The following is a 19,376-nucleotide window of genomic DNA, read 5'->3' as shown; positions in this document are numbered from 1 at the left end:
GAGGAACAAGAATGGGTCATTCATGTAGTAATGCCATTTTGTGTTTAATTATAATTTATAATTTTAAAACTGTTTCAGATCTTCAGTCAGGGTGATCTCATCTTCACTCTGTTGCAGAATTTAATCTAAACAGGGTTATAAAATAGGAAATATTAGGACTTGGGGAAATGACTGGCTTTGTTTACAGTTTTCTGCAATGCTTTTGGGTTTCCACATTTATCTGTTAGTGCTATAGATTTCTCTTGGCAACAAGCATTGTGCCACTGGCTTAAATGGTGTTTCTCAGTTGCTCTTTGTGTATATCTAACAACAATTGCTATCACTTCAAATGAAACCAAAATGTGATAAATTCAAATCACTACAAGTTGCCTATGAGCCTTGGAGCCACCCAGTTAACCTAATCTTAGCTGAGGGAATTGGCAAATTCTCTTTAGTGTACCTATGTTTATTCAGTACCTCTAAATCATTCTGTGTTTATTGTTAATGTGTTGGGAAATGAGAAATACACGCTGCAACTTTATGTTAAATCATTTACTTCAATGCATAAAAAGATAACTGCCCATATGGTAATTCCTAGGCATGTTAAAAACATGGTATTCTGAATCATATAACTGTTCAGGTTGGAAAAGATCTCTAAGATCAAATCCAACTGCTAATTCAGCACCACCAGGTTCACCACTAAACCATGTCCCCAAGTGCCACATCCACACAGTTTTTTTGAAGACTTTCAGGATGGTGGTTCCTGGGCAGCCTGTTCCAGTGCCTGACCACCTTTTCAGTGAAGAAATTTTTTCCCAACATCCCCTATTTCTCACATGGGAGAAGAGACCAACACCCACCTTGCCACACCCTCCTTTCAGGTATTTGTAAGGAGCGATAAGGCCCCCCCAGAGCCTCCTTTTCTCTAGGCTGAGCCCCCCCGGCCCCAACTCTCTCAGAGGTGAGACCATGTTCTTTACTGTTCATTTCAACAGTGGCTGATTCAAGATAGAAAATTTCTTCATCAGGGAGACTGTGTACAAAGACCCAGTGGTTTGAAAGGTTTGAGGAATTTCTTGTTTGTTAGCTTGTGGTAGTTACTTAGGAACTAAGTAATCGGATTTTGGGTTGAAAAGGACTTAAACTCACCTTGAAATCTGGCAGTGGCCATTGTTCAATTGATACCTGAAGAATACAACTAAATTGGTTTGCCAAAATCCTTTAAATCTCTCTAAATACCTGATTTTATGTCATTCCAGAGGCACTTTAGTTACAAGAGAAGCTGATTCCTACTATGTGGTTCTTGGCAATACCCTCATTTTCCACTAAGCTCAAATTTTCAGGTGGTTTTTGGAACTCTGCTTAGTAGTCATACAAAAGACAATGGCATTCCTGTTTAAAAGAAGGATTTTCATAAAAAGCTGAGCGTATGGATTTGAAACTGGCTTATGGAGATGCTGCTATTGGTATTTGAAAGTTAATTGCTAACAGTTTGTTTGTGATGCTCAGTGTTTTAAATTTACATTGTTGAGTTTGTCAGCAATCATGCGTTTCCAGGATGTATAAATATGCATTACATGCAAAACGGTATCTGTTACTGTAGTTTTTCAAGATGTAATTCTCTCCATTTTAATGCTTGTAGGTGTTTGTATTTCATTCTCTGACTTATAAATCAAATCAATCCACAGGAGTTTGATTTCTGGGGGTAGTGCAAATGGCTGGCATTTTGTATTGCTGTTGCTTGTGAACACCTGTTATGTATGACTTTATTGGAGGGTATAATTCTGTAAAATAAAGTCTCAAAAGCATTAGCATAAACAAGCTAATGTAGCTTTTAACTGAAAACCCCTGCCATGTGGTTTCTTGCTCAATTTTTGTGCTCACATTATTGGAGGAGATTATTTTCTGCAGTTTCTCAAATCTCATTTTTAGGTTTAGATACGTGTTTTCTTTTTCAATTACCTGTTAAAATGTGACAAGGTAAAATATTCAGAAGTGCCTCTAGCACAGATAGTTTTAATTGTAGGTCTGGCATACATTTGAATTTTTTAAAACTGGTTTACAGAAATCTGGCCTGAAATGTCAGTAAACAGAAATAAGACTAAGGCAATTAGAGTGTAATTATGGGAAAAAAACTTGGGCAACTTAGCACAAGCATATCTCGTGGTGCATTAACTGCAAAATATTTTTAGAATCTTCATCATATTGATGTTAGTAGATTGCTGCACTATTTAAGAAATTGATTACTTTTCATTTATACTAATTAGACTTGTTTTTAGATACAAAAAATTATTTTGGTTCGCTTCATGACTTTGATATTAAACTTAATTATGACAGTGCCTCAATGTTTAGAATACAAATAAAAATGCATTTAAAAATAAATGGAGATCTGTTGGAAAAAAGTAACAGAGGTGTGTTAGTAGTATAAAAATTAGTAACATGAAATTATAAATATCTGAGGAATCCAAATAATTATTTCATAAAAATAGTGTTTATTTTGCACAATTGGTTTAATTTTACTTAGATGATTGTACAGCATCTTAAGCTGGGTGGTTGAATTACCACAGTGTATTTAAAGAGGATTAGTATTTGGTAGTATTTTGGATTTTTTTTTTTCCTTGACTGATTACACAAGTGAAGACATGAGGAAAGGGTAGGTAAAAAAAGGATCTCCTAGCAAGTACTAAATAGGAGGAAAAATTCATTAAAAGTGAATATTTTTTTTAAATATTGAAATGCTATTTTGCAGTTACTAATGGTAACTTGTGGAATTAATCATAGTTTAGAAATAATTATATGAGGGTTTTAAATTAATTGCAGCATGTTTAAAAGATAAGATACTTCAAGGTTGTATGATGAGGGTAACAGTGGAAGGAGAATATCCAGATGCTTGGCCTCAGCAGATGCTGTATATATGGGCTTTGGGACAAAACATGGATAGTCAGGCTTCCAAATTAAAGTTATCAATTTAGAAATAACTTCTAAAATGTCTTGCATAATAATTAACTTTCTACCAGTTTGACTGAGATACCAAGATAGGGAAGAGACTACATAGACTCTCCAGACTAGAGAAAGGACATCATAAATTCACACTTGCCATTAGATAGTGGAGAGTATATATAGGGAAGGCTTATTTTCCCTGGTGTGGAGTAGAGAAGGAACTTCGCTGGAAACTCACACTTTGAAGCCAGTGTCTGTTAGTTGAATGAAAATCAGGCTGCATCAGTTCAGAACAGATTTTTTTGTCAGACAACATGTTTTTGTAGATGAAGATTTGACACTCTTGCTGGTTGACAGTCAATATAGTGTGTCTGCTTACTGGCAGTAACTGAAAGCTGCAGTTTTCTCTCTGATTACTCTGTTGTATTCAGTTTTCTTTCAAGGGAAGAAAAGTCTTGCTTTCTGTTGGTAAGGAAATACCTATTTAATTGGGCAACTTTAGAAATGGGAGATGGATGCAGGGACACTTTATAGTGGTCTTAATTGTTTGTCCTTGTGTTTTATTTTAGTAGAAACACTGAGAGTTGTAAATTGTACTTTTAAGCAGAATTTTTATATAATTCAGATGACAGACAATGAAAAGCAGGATATTAGTAACCTCAGAAGTCAGTAGCCATCATAACCAGGTTCATCTTGGTGTAATTGCATTATGAGAGCTGTGCATAAAGCACCTGAAATGTACGTATTGATAGAAGTAGTGGAGCTCACATGAGTTCCAGGAAACATTTGCAATTAAATGGATTGAACTGTCCTGAAGAGGAAGAGATCTGCCTTCCTGTACTTGGAGAGGCAAGGTTTGTTCCCTGCTGTGTAAGGGAAGCACTGGTAAGATCTTGAACATGGCAGTGCATTGCTGTTAAGATCTGTCAGATGCTTATGATTATGCAGCCCTGAAAACAATTGAATCCAATCTTTCTTTAATCAAATGTATTCCTTGATGGCACTTTTATTATTTTTGAATTATAATCATATAAACTGATGATGGCATGATAGCTTTTCTCTCAAATATTCTTCAATTCCAACTGATGAGTAAGGCCCCAGATTTATAGAAAGCTGTTGCAAGTTGTACTGTTCCTTCAGTAAATTAAAAAGATAAGTTTTGATGTGCATCCTCTGGAGCAGTATTTTTAATAGTGGAGTTGTGACATAACATCTGTGCAGTTTTTGGGGATGACTGTGTATTAGAGGCAGTGTGGTCTTGTGCTCCAGTCTGTGACAAGTAACCTGATTTTGGATCTCTAAAAACATTTATGCAAGACTTGAGGGATAACCAAGAATTAGATGGAATAACACCCACAATTCTTTCCAGGATTGCGATGAAGATTCTTTGGCTGATACCTCTCAGATCTTCACTGTTCTCTGCTGCTTCCACTGTCCTAAATAGTCTTGTCTGTTGAGAAAGGGAAGAAAACACATCTTTTTCTGATGTTAACATTGATGTTGGTTCATGTCTTTATTCTCCATTTAGGAGTTGGAACATGTTTGGTACACACCTGGATAGTTTAAGACTTCCAGTTTAGTTTTGTCTGACACCAGTTCACAACCTGCTTTGCAAACCAGGCAGACATGGTGTGGAATGGCTGGGGCTTGGTTCTAATTCACAGGCCAAACCAAAATGCTGGCTCTATGCAACCTGAATTTTTAGTTTTTCTGCCAATGCTTTCTTATTTATGTAGAGAATATTTGACATTAACATGTTTAGCATTTCTCATGTTCTGGAATATATTGTTGCTTCATTCTATTCAGAGTTTCAAGGTAAAGCTGTAGCTCCTGCTGCTGTTCTTAAGAAGCCTTATTTGTGCCATATGTGTCACTTACTACTTCTACTTGCCATTTTCCTTTTCTCTTTGGAGAGAGGGACATGAGAATGTAGTGAGGATGAGGTGGGAAGACTAATTGAGTTCAGACAGTGACAAGTGGACACTTCAGATGGTGAAACTGCTTTAGGCAACTGTGTAGAGTTTACTAGAAATATGTAGATAGACATAGTTCTGTGCCTGGTAGATAGCACCAGAATGCAGATGCCTCTGAGGGCATTTCACTGATCAGAAGTCAAATTTCTTGCAATTTCTATCATAAAAAGTAATTTCTAAATAGTGATAGCTGAGGGAATCCTTGAGAGGGCACTCTGGTCATCTTTTATGATTAAATAAATAGATTTGCTGTTTGTATTACCTGTATGAGAGTACAAGGAGATATAATTTAAGGAAGATTGCATATTTTTTCTGTATTTTAAAAAGCTCTCACATACAAGTCTCAGTTGCTTTCTGAGATGATTATCTGTTATACAGACTGAGATGCAGGGATGAGAGTATGTACCAAAGAAACTTCTAAGAAGTAGCAGAACTGGGCATTAAATAAAAATGTATATACAAAATGCAAGAAAAGATGTGGATCTCCTCTTGACATCCTAGATTCCTGCTGTCCTGTAAGCTGAGTTACAGAATATGGTGTTCTAGTGAATCCACAGAAGCATTGAGAGCACATGCTCAGTGTTCAAGACAGTTATGGAGTTGGGAGCTTCACTGCAGTTATTTTTGCCTGGACACTCTTCCTGTTTACTGTTGACAGAATGCTTTTTGTTATCAGGAGCAGCTGAGCATGATGATCTGATAGGAATGACAGAAAGAGGCTTGTCTTTGTGGAGGAGTTCTCTTCAGATGTGATCATATCGGTCAGGGTCTATCATATAAGAACTCTTGTTAGAGAGATCCTCATTTGTTTTTCCTACTTTGCTGCTGTTCTGTGCAATGCTGTGTAGAAGGACAAAGCTGATCTTGGGAAGCTGCTCATGGCACAAAAGAAAACCTTAGTGTTTGTAAGGATTTTATTGCCACTTTCTGAAACTGCCCTGGCTTATGCCTGAAGGGATCAGTCCCAAAATTACTTGATCCTAATGTGCAAAGGAATGAACAAATTTTGGTCATTTTTTCCTTAATGACCATTACATGAAGTTGAACTAGTTGCTAAAGCTGTTTTTTTTAATCACTGAAGTTGGAGACGGTTTCTGATCACTCAGGTTTTAAACCTGAAAGCCAGGCTTGTCAGTGCTTAAGTCTGGGATTTTCCAGTAAGCTAAAAGCTTTCAATCAGAGACCTTTTAATCTCCCCTTAGCAATCAGGCTCCATGCCACACTGCTTCTGTTTCAAACACAGAAATGGCATAATGACCACTCTATATTTGTTACAGACATCTTTTAAAGAGCTGTGGCAATCACATGAATTAATCACAATATGTTTTTACTTCCTTTGTGCGTTTTTGGAAGTACACTTGCACTGTGTGGTTGACCTGCCTGTTTTGGGTTTATCCCAAAAACAGCCTAGTGACCTCTTCAGATATGGAATCATAGAATCATTAAGGTTGGAGAAGACCTCTGAGGCAAGTCCAACGTTTGACTGAACAGCAGGATGTCAACTAAACCATAGCACCAAGTGTCACATCCAGACGTTTCTTGAACACTTCCAGGGGTGGTGACTCCACCCCCTTCCTGGCAGCCCACTCTGATGCCTCACCACCCTTTCAGTGAAGAAATTCTTCCTGATGTCTGACGTGAATCACCCTGGCACAGCTTGATACAATTTCCTCTCATCCTGTCATTTGTTGCCTGAGAGAGGAGACTGACACCCACCTCACTACATGCAACCTCTGTTCACATGGTTGTAGGGAGCAGTAAGTTCCCCTCTGAGCCTCCTTTTCTCCAGACTAAACACCTCCAGCTCTCTCAGCCACTCCTCATGATTTACTCTCCAGACCCTCCTCCAGCTCTATTGCCCTTCTCTGGATTCACTCCAGCACCTCAATATCTGTCTTGTATTGAGGGACCCATGAGAGTTAGACTGAAACTATCATTCTGTTGATATCTGTCCCAAGAGAATATTCTCTACAACGAATAAGCTAATCCTTTATATAGTATAAAAGGTAGAAGCTCCTCGAGGCTTAACCATCATGTCAAGAGCAGTTACTCCTATTTGTTGGTTTTTTTTCATAAATATTTGTGCTATTATGGTTCATCAAGATATTTTCAGAAACAAATCAGCTTTGCAGAAAAGCCTGAGAAATTCAGTTCATATTCTGCAGGACCTTTGAAGGCTTATGCTGAATACTTCTAAATTGAACTATTTCCAGGCACTTCTCCAGTCTAGTGATTCTAGAAAAATGGCAGAAAGCTTCCCAGTCCTCTGTTTCACTGGGTAAAGCCCTTAGGAAGCATTTCTACTTCACCAGTGATGCAGGGCTAAAATCTGAGCTTGCTCCTCTCTGTCTCAGGCTGTTTCTCTAACAGAGAAAACAGGCACTTCCCCCGGCCATACTTAACTACTGAAACCTCTCTTCATACTTTCTCTGAGCATTGTAGGATTACTGCCCAGCCCTCAGCAATTAGAAACAACATACTTAAGTTTATTATTACTTGCTAATCCTTCCATAGCATTAAGTAGTTCTGAGTTTTTATGGTGATGGGGAAAATCAAAGCATTTTTTCTTTGCCACCTCTGTCTTCTCTCTTGACAGTCCAAAGCCATTGTGCTGGAATGAGAATACAAAAGAAGTTAAATATGAGGGGTTATAAGCAAAAGCTCTTTATGTACAAAAGATCTGAGTCACAGCTGATATTCCAGTGTTGGTTGCACTTCTGCCTTTTTCCTTCATGGTTACAAAGATGCCTGAAAACTCAGCTGGCTATGCTGTGTAATCCAATTATTCATCTAAAAGAGTAGATGCTTAGAGAAGTAAGGAAAAGTTAAGAAAATGGCCTCAAAGAGACATTTCACATCTGAAAACAAAACCTTCAAGCACAAATGTTCCATGTTTAGTCTTGCTGGGTTAAAAAGGAAAGAATCCATGTCATTTTTTTTCCTTTTTCTGAAAGGAGGGAGTCATACAAGGTTAAAGAAAATATACTGGTTTTGTGAATTTATTCTCCTTTCTGTGAGACAAAATGAAAGGAAGAGGAGCAACCTGAGCTGCCTAATCTAGTCTTCCTGTCTGTGACAGGGAGTTGGAATTAGGTGAACTTTAAGGTCCCTTCCAACCCAAGCCTTCCTATGATTCTATGAAAAGGGCTTTCCTCGCAGAATATCAAGGGAAATAGTTTAAATTATCTTCAGTCAGAATGCTAAGATGTCAAAGAACATATATAAAAAAGATATAAAAAAAGAATCTAAATGTCAAGGATGCTTTTAAAACAAAAGTTTGTAACATACCTACTGTCCACAGGAAGAATTGTTTAATATAGCTACTTAAATCCTCACAACAGAATTGACCTCAGCTATCTCAGTTATCTCAGTTAATGAGTTAAAATTTACAATTTAGAAGTTTGGTATTGCAGGTTGCTTTGACTGGGTTTCCTTTTAGCAGGTGATTTGCTTTAAAAAAGAAAAACATATAAGCTGTAACTTCATATACAGCACTAAAAAAAACCCAAACCCACCCCCAGTTACCTTTGGTCTTGGTTGTGAACTCCAAAGGCTATTCAGACTCTTGCAGATTAAACAAAAAATGCTCTTTTATTTTTTTTTTTTTTTGCACATAGAATTTCTTGCAGCATCTGTATGTACCCTTTTCTTCGGGTCTTAGTCTTTAAGTTGTCTCATGTGAAGCTTTGGGTTTGTTTAACATGCAGTTGAATGGAGGGGGTTGTCAGTGCTCGTAGAGCAGAGAACACTGAATTGCACTGGGCAGCTTTACTTCCCATTATAACTTGTACCTTTTGGACAGATTATTAATTCTGAGGGACGGCTTCTCTGTTAATAAAGATGGGTTATGATGTGCTTTCAGTATAAGTAAAAGGTTTCTTCCTTTCTGATGCTTATTTGTTTTGCAGTTTATGTGCGGTAAAGTGAGTCTTTTGTTTAATAGATATATCAGATCTATGAAATGAGACACTGCAAAGTCATTCTGACAGGATTGACAGACACAGGAAGAGGGCTCAGCTGCTGTTGGCTTCTAAACTCAATGACAGCCTTAAAATAAATAATCAAGTACTATGTGGAAAGGCAGTGAATGTCACTTTTAAGTTGGTTGTCAGAATAAATACTGTTTGATCACTGGCTGCTGCAGGACCCTTGTTATTCTGGGGTCCTCATCACATGAACTGAGAAACCATAGATAACATTTAGGTTGTATAGAGATATTTTTATGGGTCTCCATAGTGCAAAAGTTGTTGTTTAGGAAGTGTTATACCAGCAATAAAAAATACTCACCCAGACTTTTTTTATATATGCATTTGCACACACCACAACTGTATTTTTCCTGTCCTGGTTGCTTTGTGGGATGTAAAACTTTTAAGTTAAAAAAAAAAAAAAAAAAAAAGCCAAACCCAAACTAAACCACAAACAACCCAAAACCAACAAATTGTCTTCTGTCAGTTTAGAAGTGATTGTGATGTTTGTTTTATATAAATGGTTTACCTGCTAATTCACGTTAAGGGTATAAAATTGGGGGGTTTTCTCTCTGGTGTTTACTTTGTTAGCAATCAATCTCTTGTTAGAAACATTTTGTCAATATTAGTAAATACTTGCTAGTGATCGTATATTAGTGATTTCCTTCTCACTCAAGAGGTAATGACTTGGTAGCTAAAGTTTATAGAGTATTTTCCAAATACCATCAGCCCTGAGTCTGGCTGTGGTTAGAAAGAAAAGGAAAGAAACAATTAAGGCACTTGCCTTAATGTCCTGTGAACTGTGTAAAACACTACCCCTAGCCAGACTTACATGAAATATGAAAGCATAATGGAATAGTGCATAATCAGGATTGTTCTTCAGTTTCCATTCAGAGATCTTATTAAAAACGTAAATGCCATTATGAAGTGTAAGACTGGTTTAGGCCATGGTTATGGTATTCATACATACTTTTGAATCTTAAAAACTACGTATTTCTGCTTCTAATGTAGTTCCTATTTTCATTTCCTGCCTCAGAGTTAAAATTATAGCATTTATATTTGTGCACATCCGTTGTTTTGAAGACATTGGAACTTGTACAGGTATAGCAGCTATATAACCCTCCAGTCAGCAAGTTTCTTGTCCTTTATTACATTTCTATCAGTGAATTCAAAAATCCAGAGGCAAAATACTAGGCAACAGAAGATAATGAAGAGGAGTTTATATGACAAATTGGTTCAGTACCTATACCTCTGATTCTTTCATTGATGCTTATAAGGTCTTCAGCCTTCCATACTATAGGTGTAATTTTAAATACAAAATTCCCACATCCACATTTACAATGTGAATGAGGAGCTCAGTGATGAAAAAAATCCTAAATGAAAGTCAATATGGTTTCTAAGTAATGAACAAGTAGAACCTTAGTTGTCACTGTCACATGGATGCTTGTCTATATCTTTCAAGCTTTCTTCTTTTCAAAGGTGGAATGTGTAATAAGCATTGCTGCTCATAACTGGTTTATTTCTTGTTTTTTTCCACTTTCCTCTTCCCCCTACAGTGGAGCAGATTACTATGACTATGGTCACGGCCTGAGTGAAGAAACATATGACTCTTATGGTGAGTGGCTTTATGAGCTGAATGACTACAGTAGTAGACTGTTGAAAAAAATATAATCAAAGAACAATTTCCATAAGGAAAGTCTCAGTACTGCAGTGGATAACAGCTGCTCAGGGATTCCTGTGCTGTCACAGAGCTCCTTGTGTGCTTATTGAGAAAAATACTGAAAGGGGTCTCTGAGGTCTCTTAGATAATGTAGTTGTGTGAAACTAAAATCAAAGAAATAGAAAAAAAATCAAATCTAAATCGTGCTGCAAGCACCCATTTCATGTCACATTTAATGAGATTTAAAGAGAAAAATGGGAGTGTAGGACATTTTTCCAGAACTTTTGGCTGCCAAAAGCAAATGCCTCTAGTGTGATGTAGCTGGCATTGAGACTTGGTACAAGGTAAGAATATGCTGAAGCTCCCAGCTGAATCAGGGCCTAATTGAGTGTGTTTTAGTCTTGTATGGTCTTTTTGTATTAGTTCATTTTCATGCATCAGTCTTGGGAAATCAAGCAGGGAGTCATTATGTAAAGGTTAGGGAAGTACTTTAGGTAGCTAATAGTCATGAGGGCAATGGGTTACTGTATATTATATAGAGACAAAACAATGCATAATGAAGCAAAAAACATATGCTGGTGGTAAAGATCACATTTATTTTTAATACAGAAGTGGGGTAGTGACAGGTTTAATTAAAGAAATCTGTTATAAAGAAGCATAAAGCATGTTAAAAGGCACCTTTGCTTAAGAGATAAATGTTAAATCTCTGTCTAGAGATTAGAGAAATATAATCTAGGCTTCTCAAATCTCAAACATTTGAGGGTTGTTAGTAACTAGTGTAAAAATTGTGATTCTGGGTAATGAATGCTTCAATGATTTTAGAGCTCTACTAAGTTTTCCATGGTCTATTTCTCTAACTCCATTTGGGTGCTTCCTGCTGAAAACTAAAATGACCTCAACTAAGTTGTGATAAATGCACCTAATCCAGTAGTTTGCCCAACATTATCTGCTTAAACTAATTATTTTGCTTAAGGGGAAAGTCAGTTTATCAAAAGAAGGTCATTTGGAATTCCTCAGTCCCCCAGCACTTTCAGTTGGTGTTGATAGATATATAGCTTAAATCTTTATTTCAGCATTAAAATAAACTGTTTGCCATTATAAGCCTGATATTTCTAAGACTAGTTCATTAATGCAAAATTGATGGGGGTGAAAATGTATGAAACTGCTTAATGTAGATAGACTGATGGGGAAAAATATGGATTGTGGTATTCAAGGTTGAAAATATGGATTTTTCATTGCTTTTGCATTTAAAGTTGGTTTTCTATTTATCAAAGCACAGCCACTCAGAATATTAAGTGATGTATTTACTCAAGTTGAGAGGAAGACTATAAATACCTTGAAGAATGATTATATGGGTTGCAGCCACTGAAGTTTTTGCACATAAACACTTATACATTTTATTTCTTAACTAGCTGACATTCAAGTATATCCTTTAAATGCAGAGTTAGAGACTAATAATCTGTATATAAAGAACATTAGGTACCTCAAACTAAAAGTCCTAAGACTGCATAATGAACAGATGATTGGCTTGTGCTGGCCAGGAGGGAACTCAGATTCCCAGGAGGTACTTGAACTTCCTCCTCTGAGAAACTCAGGTGACAATCCAGGGAATATAGGACGAATATCAATCTTTTTAGGATTTGGAGCCCTGAACAGCACCAAAATGAAAACTGATAAACAGTAAGGTAACTCTTTACCCTACTGATTTGACCAGTTGCTCTAAAAGGAGCCAAATATACCCCTTAAACTGTTGCCAAGACAGCTTTTTACATTTGAACAGTTCCTTGCAGTGGTGTTTAAGAGCTAGGATATTAATTCTTCCCCTCAGTCAGCTGCCCTTACTATTAGGCTCAGGTTCTTTCTCTTTTTTAATATAAACCTTGCAGTCTGTGCAATGAGGAAGCACAAGAGGTTGATTCTCGTGTGTGTTATTTTGTTATCAGATTCGCGTGGAACTTGCCTGAGGTGCAAGTTTAATTCTTTCAGCCTTACACCAAATTTGAACTTGTTCCTTTTACCTCCTAGGCAAATGTCCTGACCACCTAGGTATGATTTATAACCTGGACTCTGCAGGCAACCACCTACATTATTAAAAAGTAGCTAGGATGAGGCTTCTGTGAGGAGATGGTGAAACTTAACCCTCGACGTATGGGATTCTTGTCACCTAATTTCAGATACTTCCTGTTGGAGCAAATTTCCTTAGCATTCAAGGGGTTCTTTGATTTCATTCTTTTTGACTACAAAGCAAAGTGATGCCTCCATTTTAGTCTACCATAGTTTTGGATTCCACCCTTAGTTTCTGAATTGCATTTTAGGGCAGGGCAATTCTAGTAGCTATGGAAACACATACACTATTTTAAGGTCTATTTGCTTTTAGGGTTGAGGGTTTTTTGTCTTTTTTTTTTTTCTTGCAGGGGTAATATAAACAGTTATACATTTTATTTTTTAACTACCTGACTAGTCTGATTTGTTTACTTGATTAAATGTGCCTACGTACTGTTTCATTATACTATGTGTTTGATCCTGTGTTTTCCCTCTTGTAAGTGCTTGGCACAGTAGGTCTGACTCTCATTTAAGATAATAATTTTGCTACCTTTTTTAGTATTTATTACCATTAAAAGGTGGTAGTATTATAAAGCATTAAATATAGCACGTTTTTTACAAACTTATTTTATAGTCAGAATACTCCTTGTCCTTTTAATTTCTTTTATAATCTGCCTTTCTGTTTCTTGCATTTTAGACTAGATGCGTGTTTACAGTGAAATGGAATATTGGCCTTAGGATATTAGAAACCACAGGTGTTTTTAGTGATACTTGAGGCTTGGGTTGCATATTTTGAATTAGGTCTAAACTGGTACTGATGCAAAGAAACTTATTTCTGAGGGCATCTTATTTGCTTATACATAATTCATACCCTCCATTCATTTAATCCCAGTGTAATTATTGATAGGTCTGCTACTGGAGCCGACACTTCTGTGCATTTGCAACAGGCAGGTCCAGCTGAATGCCAGAGCCCTAAATATCTTTGCCATTAGCTTATCGCATTCTCTGCTCTTATGTGCTGAGAAATCATTATGGGGTGGCTCATATAGATGTGTTATACCCAGATTTTCTGGTTCAAGTGTTAGACGTCACTTTGTACGCTCTGGTTTTGGTAAACAGAACGTGGTTATCTAATTAACAGTTAAATAAGGGAAAAATAAGTACAGCATCTGAGAACACTGGAAGGGGTCTAACCATGTTTTCCTTTCTTGTAGGGCAAGAAGAATGGACCAACTCACGACACAAGGCACCTTCTGCAAGGACAACAAAAGGAGTCTACAGAGACCAGCCATATGCCAGATACTGATTGTACTGTCTGATGTTGTGAAATATCCAATCTCCACCAGTCCTGTATACTGTTCAAAGTAATTTTTTCTATGAACAATCCCTTTTTATTAACTCAAAGTGCATAAAAAAATCTGAATGGATGGACTGAACTTTAAAATATTTTGTTGAAAGAACAACCTGGACAGAAAGATATGTAAAACAAGGAACTTTGTTATTTCCAAACTGTATTTGAAAAAATAGGTGATCAAAAAAATAACCTTTGATTAACTAGTGTTAAACAAAAAATAGGTTTACTAAATACGTTAGTCCATTCTTGATAACATAAGCGTAACCTTTTATTTTAAAGGTTTTCAACAATTTAGTTTTTAGTTTTCATTTTCAGCCATTTGCTAGATTTTCTCTTTGCAAACATGCATAAAAAGGAAAGCAAACTACAAATGCGAATAATGTGGTATTTTGTAACTCAAGTCTTGAAATGTTCTGTAGTGTTAAGCAAAGTTTTACCCTTGCTTGATACTAAATAAACTTTTGAAAGAAAAATCAGTGTGTGTGAGATTAATTTTATGCTTTATCTTATAATAAAACTTCATAAATAGTAGTAAACAGGGAGAAATGTTTAACAGTGATCAGCATAAAAGGCTCATATTAAACACTGCGCAACTTCTTTTAAAACAAAATGGTTTAAACCTAAATGTATCTCTCTATATACTCACAGTAGATATAAATGCTGTTTAAAGTATCCAAATGGTATGGATCTGCTTGAGTGCCACATTAAATCAAAATACTTTGGTTAAAAAAATGGTTTAAAATAGCTAATGAATTTTCTGGAAAAGATGTGACTAGTTTTCATCTTGTTGAGCATTTTTTCACTAGTGCAACTTTGGAATTTTTATGAGAATTTTGATACGTTAATGACCACCTCGCTCCGTGCTGGAAGCAATAAACACAAAGCTTTTAAAGACTTTCTGACTTGACTAATTGAGGTCGCTTTCGTCAGAGGCAGAGGATGTGTAACCCTTAAAACGGTCTTCATTTGCCAAGGTAAATAAATCAAATTAGATTTTAATCTCACTTAAGTTATCTCAATATAACCAATAAAAACAGGGAGGCTACAACTTAGAAAGTTTCCTTTTAGAATGTAGGAAAGGCTTTGAGGACACCTAAATTCTCATTTTAAAACGTTTAATTTGTATCAGTAATCTAAAAAGCCTTAGCTTAGCTAGTTAAATTTGGACAAACTATTCCCTATTAAACAACTGTAAAACCTCATAACCAGTAGTTTGTAATATATTATTTTTCCATAAATTCTAGTAACTTAAACATTACAAATGCTTTTTGTTAAGCATTAAGTTTCTATTAATTATAGTTTGATTTACATTGTTTTCTTTAGTTTTTGTTTGAAATTATTTGAACTTTAGTAAAATTACCTCTTTTTTCCTCTCTTGTCAGGAAACCCACCTCTTTGGACAGCCAAGAGAACAAAAACCCTAATCTTCTGATGCTTTGGTAGGTATCTTTACTCATCTGGGAAAATCATTAAATAAATAATGAAGCTTTTGATCAGGTCCTTAATTCTTAATTCTGCACAAGACTTTAAGTATCATTGGCTCTGTTGAATTCTGGTGGGAAAAGTACTAGTTTTAAGCCACCCTTAATGAGGACATTAGACTGTCACAGTGTGTGGACACTCCTCTCTGTGTATTGAAAGGTATACATAGTTATGACAACGTTTCAACCAATTAAGTATTTCATTGCACAGAGGAAGCTGAAGAAAATATATGTAATTTGATGCTAGTACTGTTAAAATGGGAATTTAAAACTCTAATCTGGTCAGCAAGCATACCTAAAACTTGAAAAACACATTTTGTAGACTGATTTTCCAAGTCTAGCATTTCTGCACAAGTTAGCAGACTGATGTTTGGCACAAATTGAAGGAGAACAAATCCATTGAGAAACATTAGCTGAAGAATAGCTGGCTCTCCTGTTTAACTGTATTTATGCTCAGGTGGTGTATATTTTAAATAGAAATGGGGGGGGGTTCTATTTGGAATGGTAATTCTCCCTACTAATGTCATGATCTCAGTGCCTTTAGTTGACAAGGCTCAGATAAATAGAGCTCTGTACTGTGAAATACTGCATACATTGCACTGCCTCTGTATACCACAGTAAATTTAAGAGGCTGCTGTCACATCCTGAAAGAACCTTTTGTGCATACAAAATGGCTTTAGAACAATTTTGAGTGTTTTAAGGGTTTAAATCAAAGGATTCTTTAAGGGTAGGAGAGCTTGGAGAAGATTTCTGCCCTTTGGGGCTCAAGGGGCAAAGATTTAATAACAGCTGCTAGAACTGCTATGGCAAAACTGAATATATAAATATCTTTTGAAAATATTTATAGTAGAATTGGCAAAATCTCTGTTCACATCTTAAATCACATAGTATGATGAATTACATAGGAAGTGTTCATCTGCAAATATCAAGTCTTATATTAAACATATACAGTGAAACTTGAAGGGTTGAAACTAAAGTATCTAGTGGCAGGGATGACTAGTAGATAAATAAGTGAATTCAGAAGTGAGTTCACTGTTCTATGTTGTCAACCCAACTCTTTTTTTTTTTTTTTTTTTTTAATGCCATCTTTTCTTGGTTCCTCCAGTAGGGAGGGTGAATGTATCAGCAAGCATGTGTGCCACTTCTCTGCTACTCTGCCTTGAAGTCCAGAAACTTAAATTGGTTTAAGTTCCTTTTGGCAGGGGAAAAGTGTGTTTCCCTGATAGCAGAGGCTGTTTGGGTGCATCATTGAATGATTACCGTATGGTTTCACGATATAAACTAAGTCTTTGTGCTTCCAAAGCTCCATGTTGATAACTCTTAAAATCTTTCTTTCTTCTAAGAAAATGTGTTTTCATGCCTCTTAAAAAACAAAAGGTATCAATTATCATGTCCTGTAGAGGTGTGCACTCTATAAACTGCGTCAGTTCAAACAGTTGATATTAGATACTCTTCAAAACTATGTATTTGCAGTGCAAAACTTCTCTTGACAGTTCCTAAAATAACATACACTAGCAGTCTGCTATTGCATTTTTCCTGTTAGTTTTTGTTTTTATAATCTCTGAAGTGAAATCCATTAGATTTTGAACAGAGAGGAAAAATAATCGGAGAAGGTCTCTAAATTAAAAAAATAAATCAATGTAGGGGGCAGCCTTTCTTCCACTGTAACAAATTAACCTAGAAGTGTGTTTTCATTCTAGTAGAGTTTTGTACTCTGACACTGGTCTGTTATTGTATGTTACCAGTCAAGCAAGTAATGTCAATGGTTATAATTAATTATATCATTAATTTGCCTTTATTGAACCTTTTTATAACATTTGCACTGAATTTCAATGATAGTTTCTGCAGTGGTTTCCATAAATCTACATACGTTAATTATATGCATAATTGCCTGATTCCACTGCTTATAATCTTAACAGTCTTCAGAGAATTCATGGTCACCAGTCTTAGGATATATACAAATAAATTGTATTTTGCTCTCTTTCAGGAACTTCTGCCATGTTAATTATGGACTGCTTAGAGCACTGTACTTATCCGTGTGCCCAGACATCAGCGAGAGGCTACGGAGTGTGAAAATCCTGTTCAGTATTTCTTGTATTAAAGCCTTAAAGTGTATAACAGTATACACTTTTTAAAATAATTGTATATTTAAACTCTTGATTGTATAGTGATGCAACAATGTTTTATTTGGAGCTCAATAAAAAATTTTCATCTAAGTTCCTGTTACAAGCAATAACGCAACCTCCCGTTCCTTCTGCTCCTTTAGTGACTGTTTTTAGCCTTACGCAGCAAGTGTAAGAGAGTGTGTGAAGTCTCATGACTAGAATTTAAATGCTTTTGGAAATAGCTTGTCTAATGTATGAACAACATGGATAAGTTAAAATGAAGATTGGTGGTTTATGCTGAGGCTTTTCCTAATAGCTGATTGTAAACAAGTCTGCTTAAAACAAGACTCTTGGGTAGAAATGATGCTCCAACTTCCATTACCTTCAAAAGCATGAAGGTGTTTAAAACCCTGTCAATTATACTATGCTGCTTATTCTCTTTCACTTGGTGTTTGATGCATAGAAATGTTTTCTCTAATACACAGTCACAGGTTTTCTAGTAGTAGAGTCTTGGATGTGGTTTTTACACCTTGATAAATCTTGTATCCAACAGTCGTGTTTCTTCAGTGCTTTCTGTTTTATATTAATTGTGATTGTGATAATTTGCAACAGAAATAAAACTCTGATAATTTAGTTGGTGTTCTTTTTCCTAAATACTGCTTGCAAAGCACGTGTGTTCTGTTCCTCTGTTATGGTTCCATCTGATGCGTTTTTCTTCACTGAATCTCAAATTCATCCTAACAAAAGTATGATTTGGTTCTTTGTTCTGTTTTGAAAATAAACAATATCAGATGATAATTTCACACCAAAATGCCTTAGCAGGTTTTCATAACTTCTAATTCCATATACTGACTATTGAAAAATGGGTTTGACATTTTGGGAATATGGCTAAAATTAGGATTTCCTGTTAACCTTCTCATCAGTCAAAGAGTCTTGAGTAAGAGATAATTTTTAATACCTGGAATAAACTGACCATAAAAAAGAAAATCTGTATTTTTAAACTTCAAATATTTAAGGTGATTTTATTAGCTGATCTCTCAATCTGGAGAAGTTTTCCCTGCTGTCATCTTTTACTGTGCTAAAACTGCATTTTTAAAGTGTTTCCCACAGCAAGCAATAGTAATTATTTAAATAAATGAAAGCAGAATCAAAAAAACTCTTTGAATAAGCACAGGAGATATATAGTAATCATTCCCTTCAGACTGACAGGCATGAGCCTCTGGAGTGGAACAGCACCTACCATTTTAAATGCAGGCCAAATATAAAAACTGTATATAGATACTGTGTGGGGAATTTAGATAAGCAGAATGCAATTTCACTTGCTGTAATTTGGACTGGACACCAGGATTACCAATACAAGCTCATTTAGGGAGTGCTATGAACAGTTCAAGGAGTGAAGTATCAAGCCTTCCACTCTAGAGTTGTGAACAACAGAGCTCCTTAATGGCAATACTGAAATATTTTGCTAGTATGACTTAGCTTTGATAGTCACATATTAAAATATTTCACAAATGTGATAGTTTTTCTGAAGTCTTATTTCATTACTGAGTGGCCTAACACAGGAACCACTGGGTTCTTCCAGTTGAGGTGGGCTGACTGCAGACCATCCAGCTGTTTGTGTTACAAGTACTTTGCTTCATTTCACTGCAAACTTAAGCACTGATTGTCTCCAGCCTTTGCAGCCTGGACTTCAGGCCCTTTCAACCCAAGCCGTTCTCTGATTCTGTGACTCCATTTCTGCTGGGTTTTATTATCACTAGGTAAAAAATTATGTCCTGTGATTGTGTTTTGAGTGAAATCTGGGTCTCATTGGAGTAGCTCTGTCATTCACTTCAAGAGCATACATAGACACTCATCCTGCCTGTGCTGCAGTGAC

General features: G+C 36.1%; 1 protein-coding gene across 3 annotated transcripts in view; it reads left to right on the top strand.

The window, feature by feature from the left end:
* The window catches only part of KHDRBS3 (KH RNA binding domain containing, signal transduction associated 3), a 98,172-nt gene extending 80,039 nt beyond the window's left edge, over positions 1-18,133 (top strand). For 2 of the 3 annotated variants that reach the window (XM_017818338.1, XM_017818337.1), the window contains 2 exons: positions 10,414-10,472; positions 13,775-14,387. In XM_017818338.1, coding sequence (XP_017673827.1) covers positions 10,414-10,472; positions 13,775-13,866 — 151 coding nt within the window. In that variant the 3' untranslated portion in view covers positions 13,867-14,387. Of the gene's footprint in view, positions 1-10,413; positions 10,473-13,774; positions 14,388-15,296; positions 15,354-17,382 lie in introns of those variants that run through there. The other variant, XR_001875368.1, reaches the window with a different exon arrangement.
* The last annotated feature ends 1,243 nt before the right edge of the window (positions 18,134-19,376 follow it).

The sequence above is a fragment of the Lepidothrix coronata genome, unplaced genomic scaffold (assembly GCF_001604755.1).
Source record: "Lepidothrix coronata isolate B3197 unplaced genomic scaffold, Lepidothrix_coronata-1.0 Scaffold67, whole genome shotgun sequence".
Lineage (NCBI taxonomy): Eukaryota > Metazoa > Chordata > Aves > Passeriformes > Pipridae > Lepidothrix > Lepidothrix coronata.
This window is presented reverse-complemented; position numbering and strand designations above follow the sequence as displayed.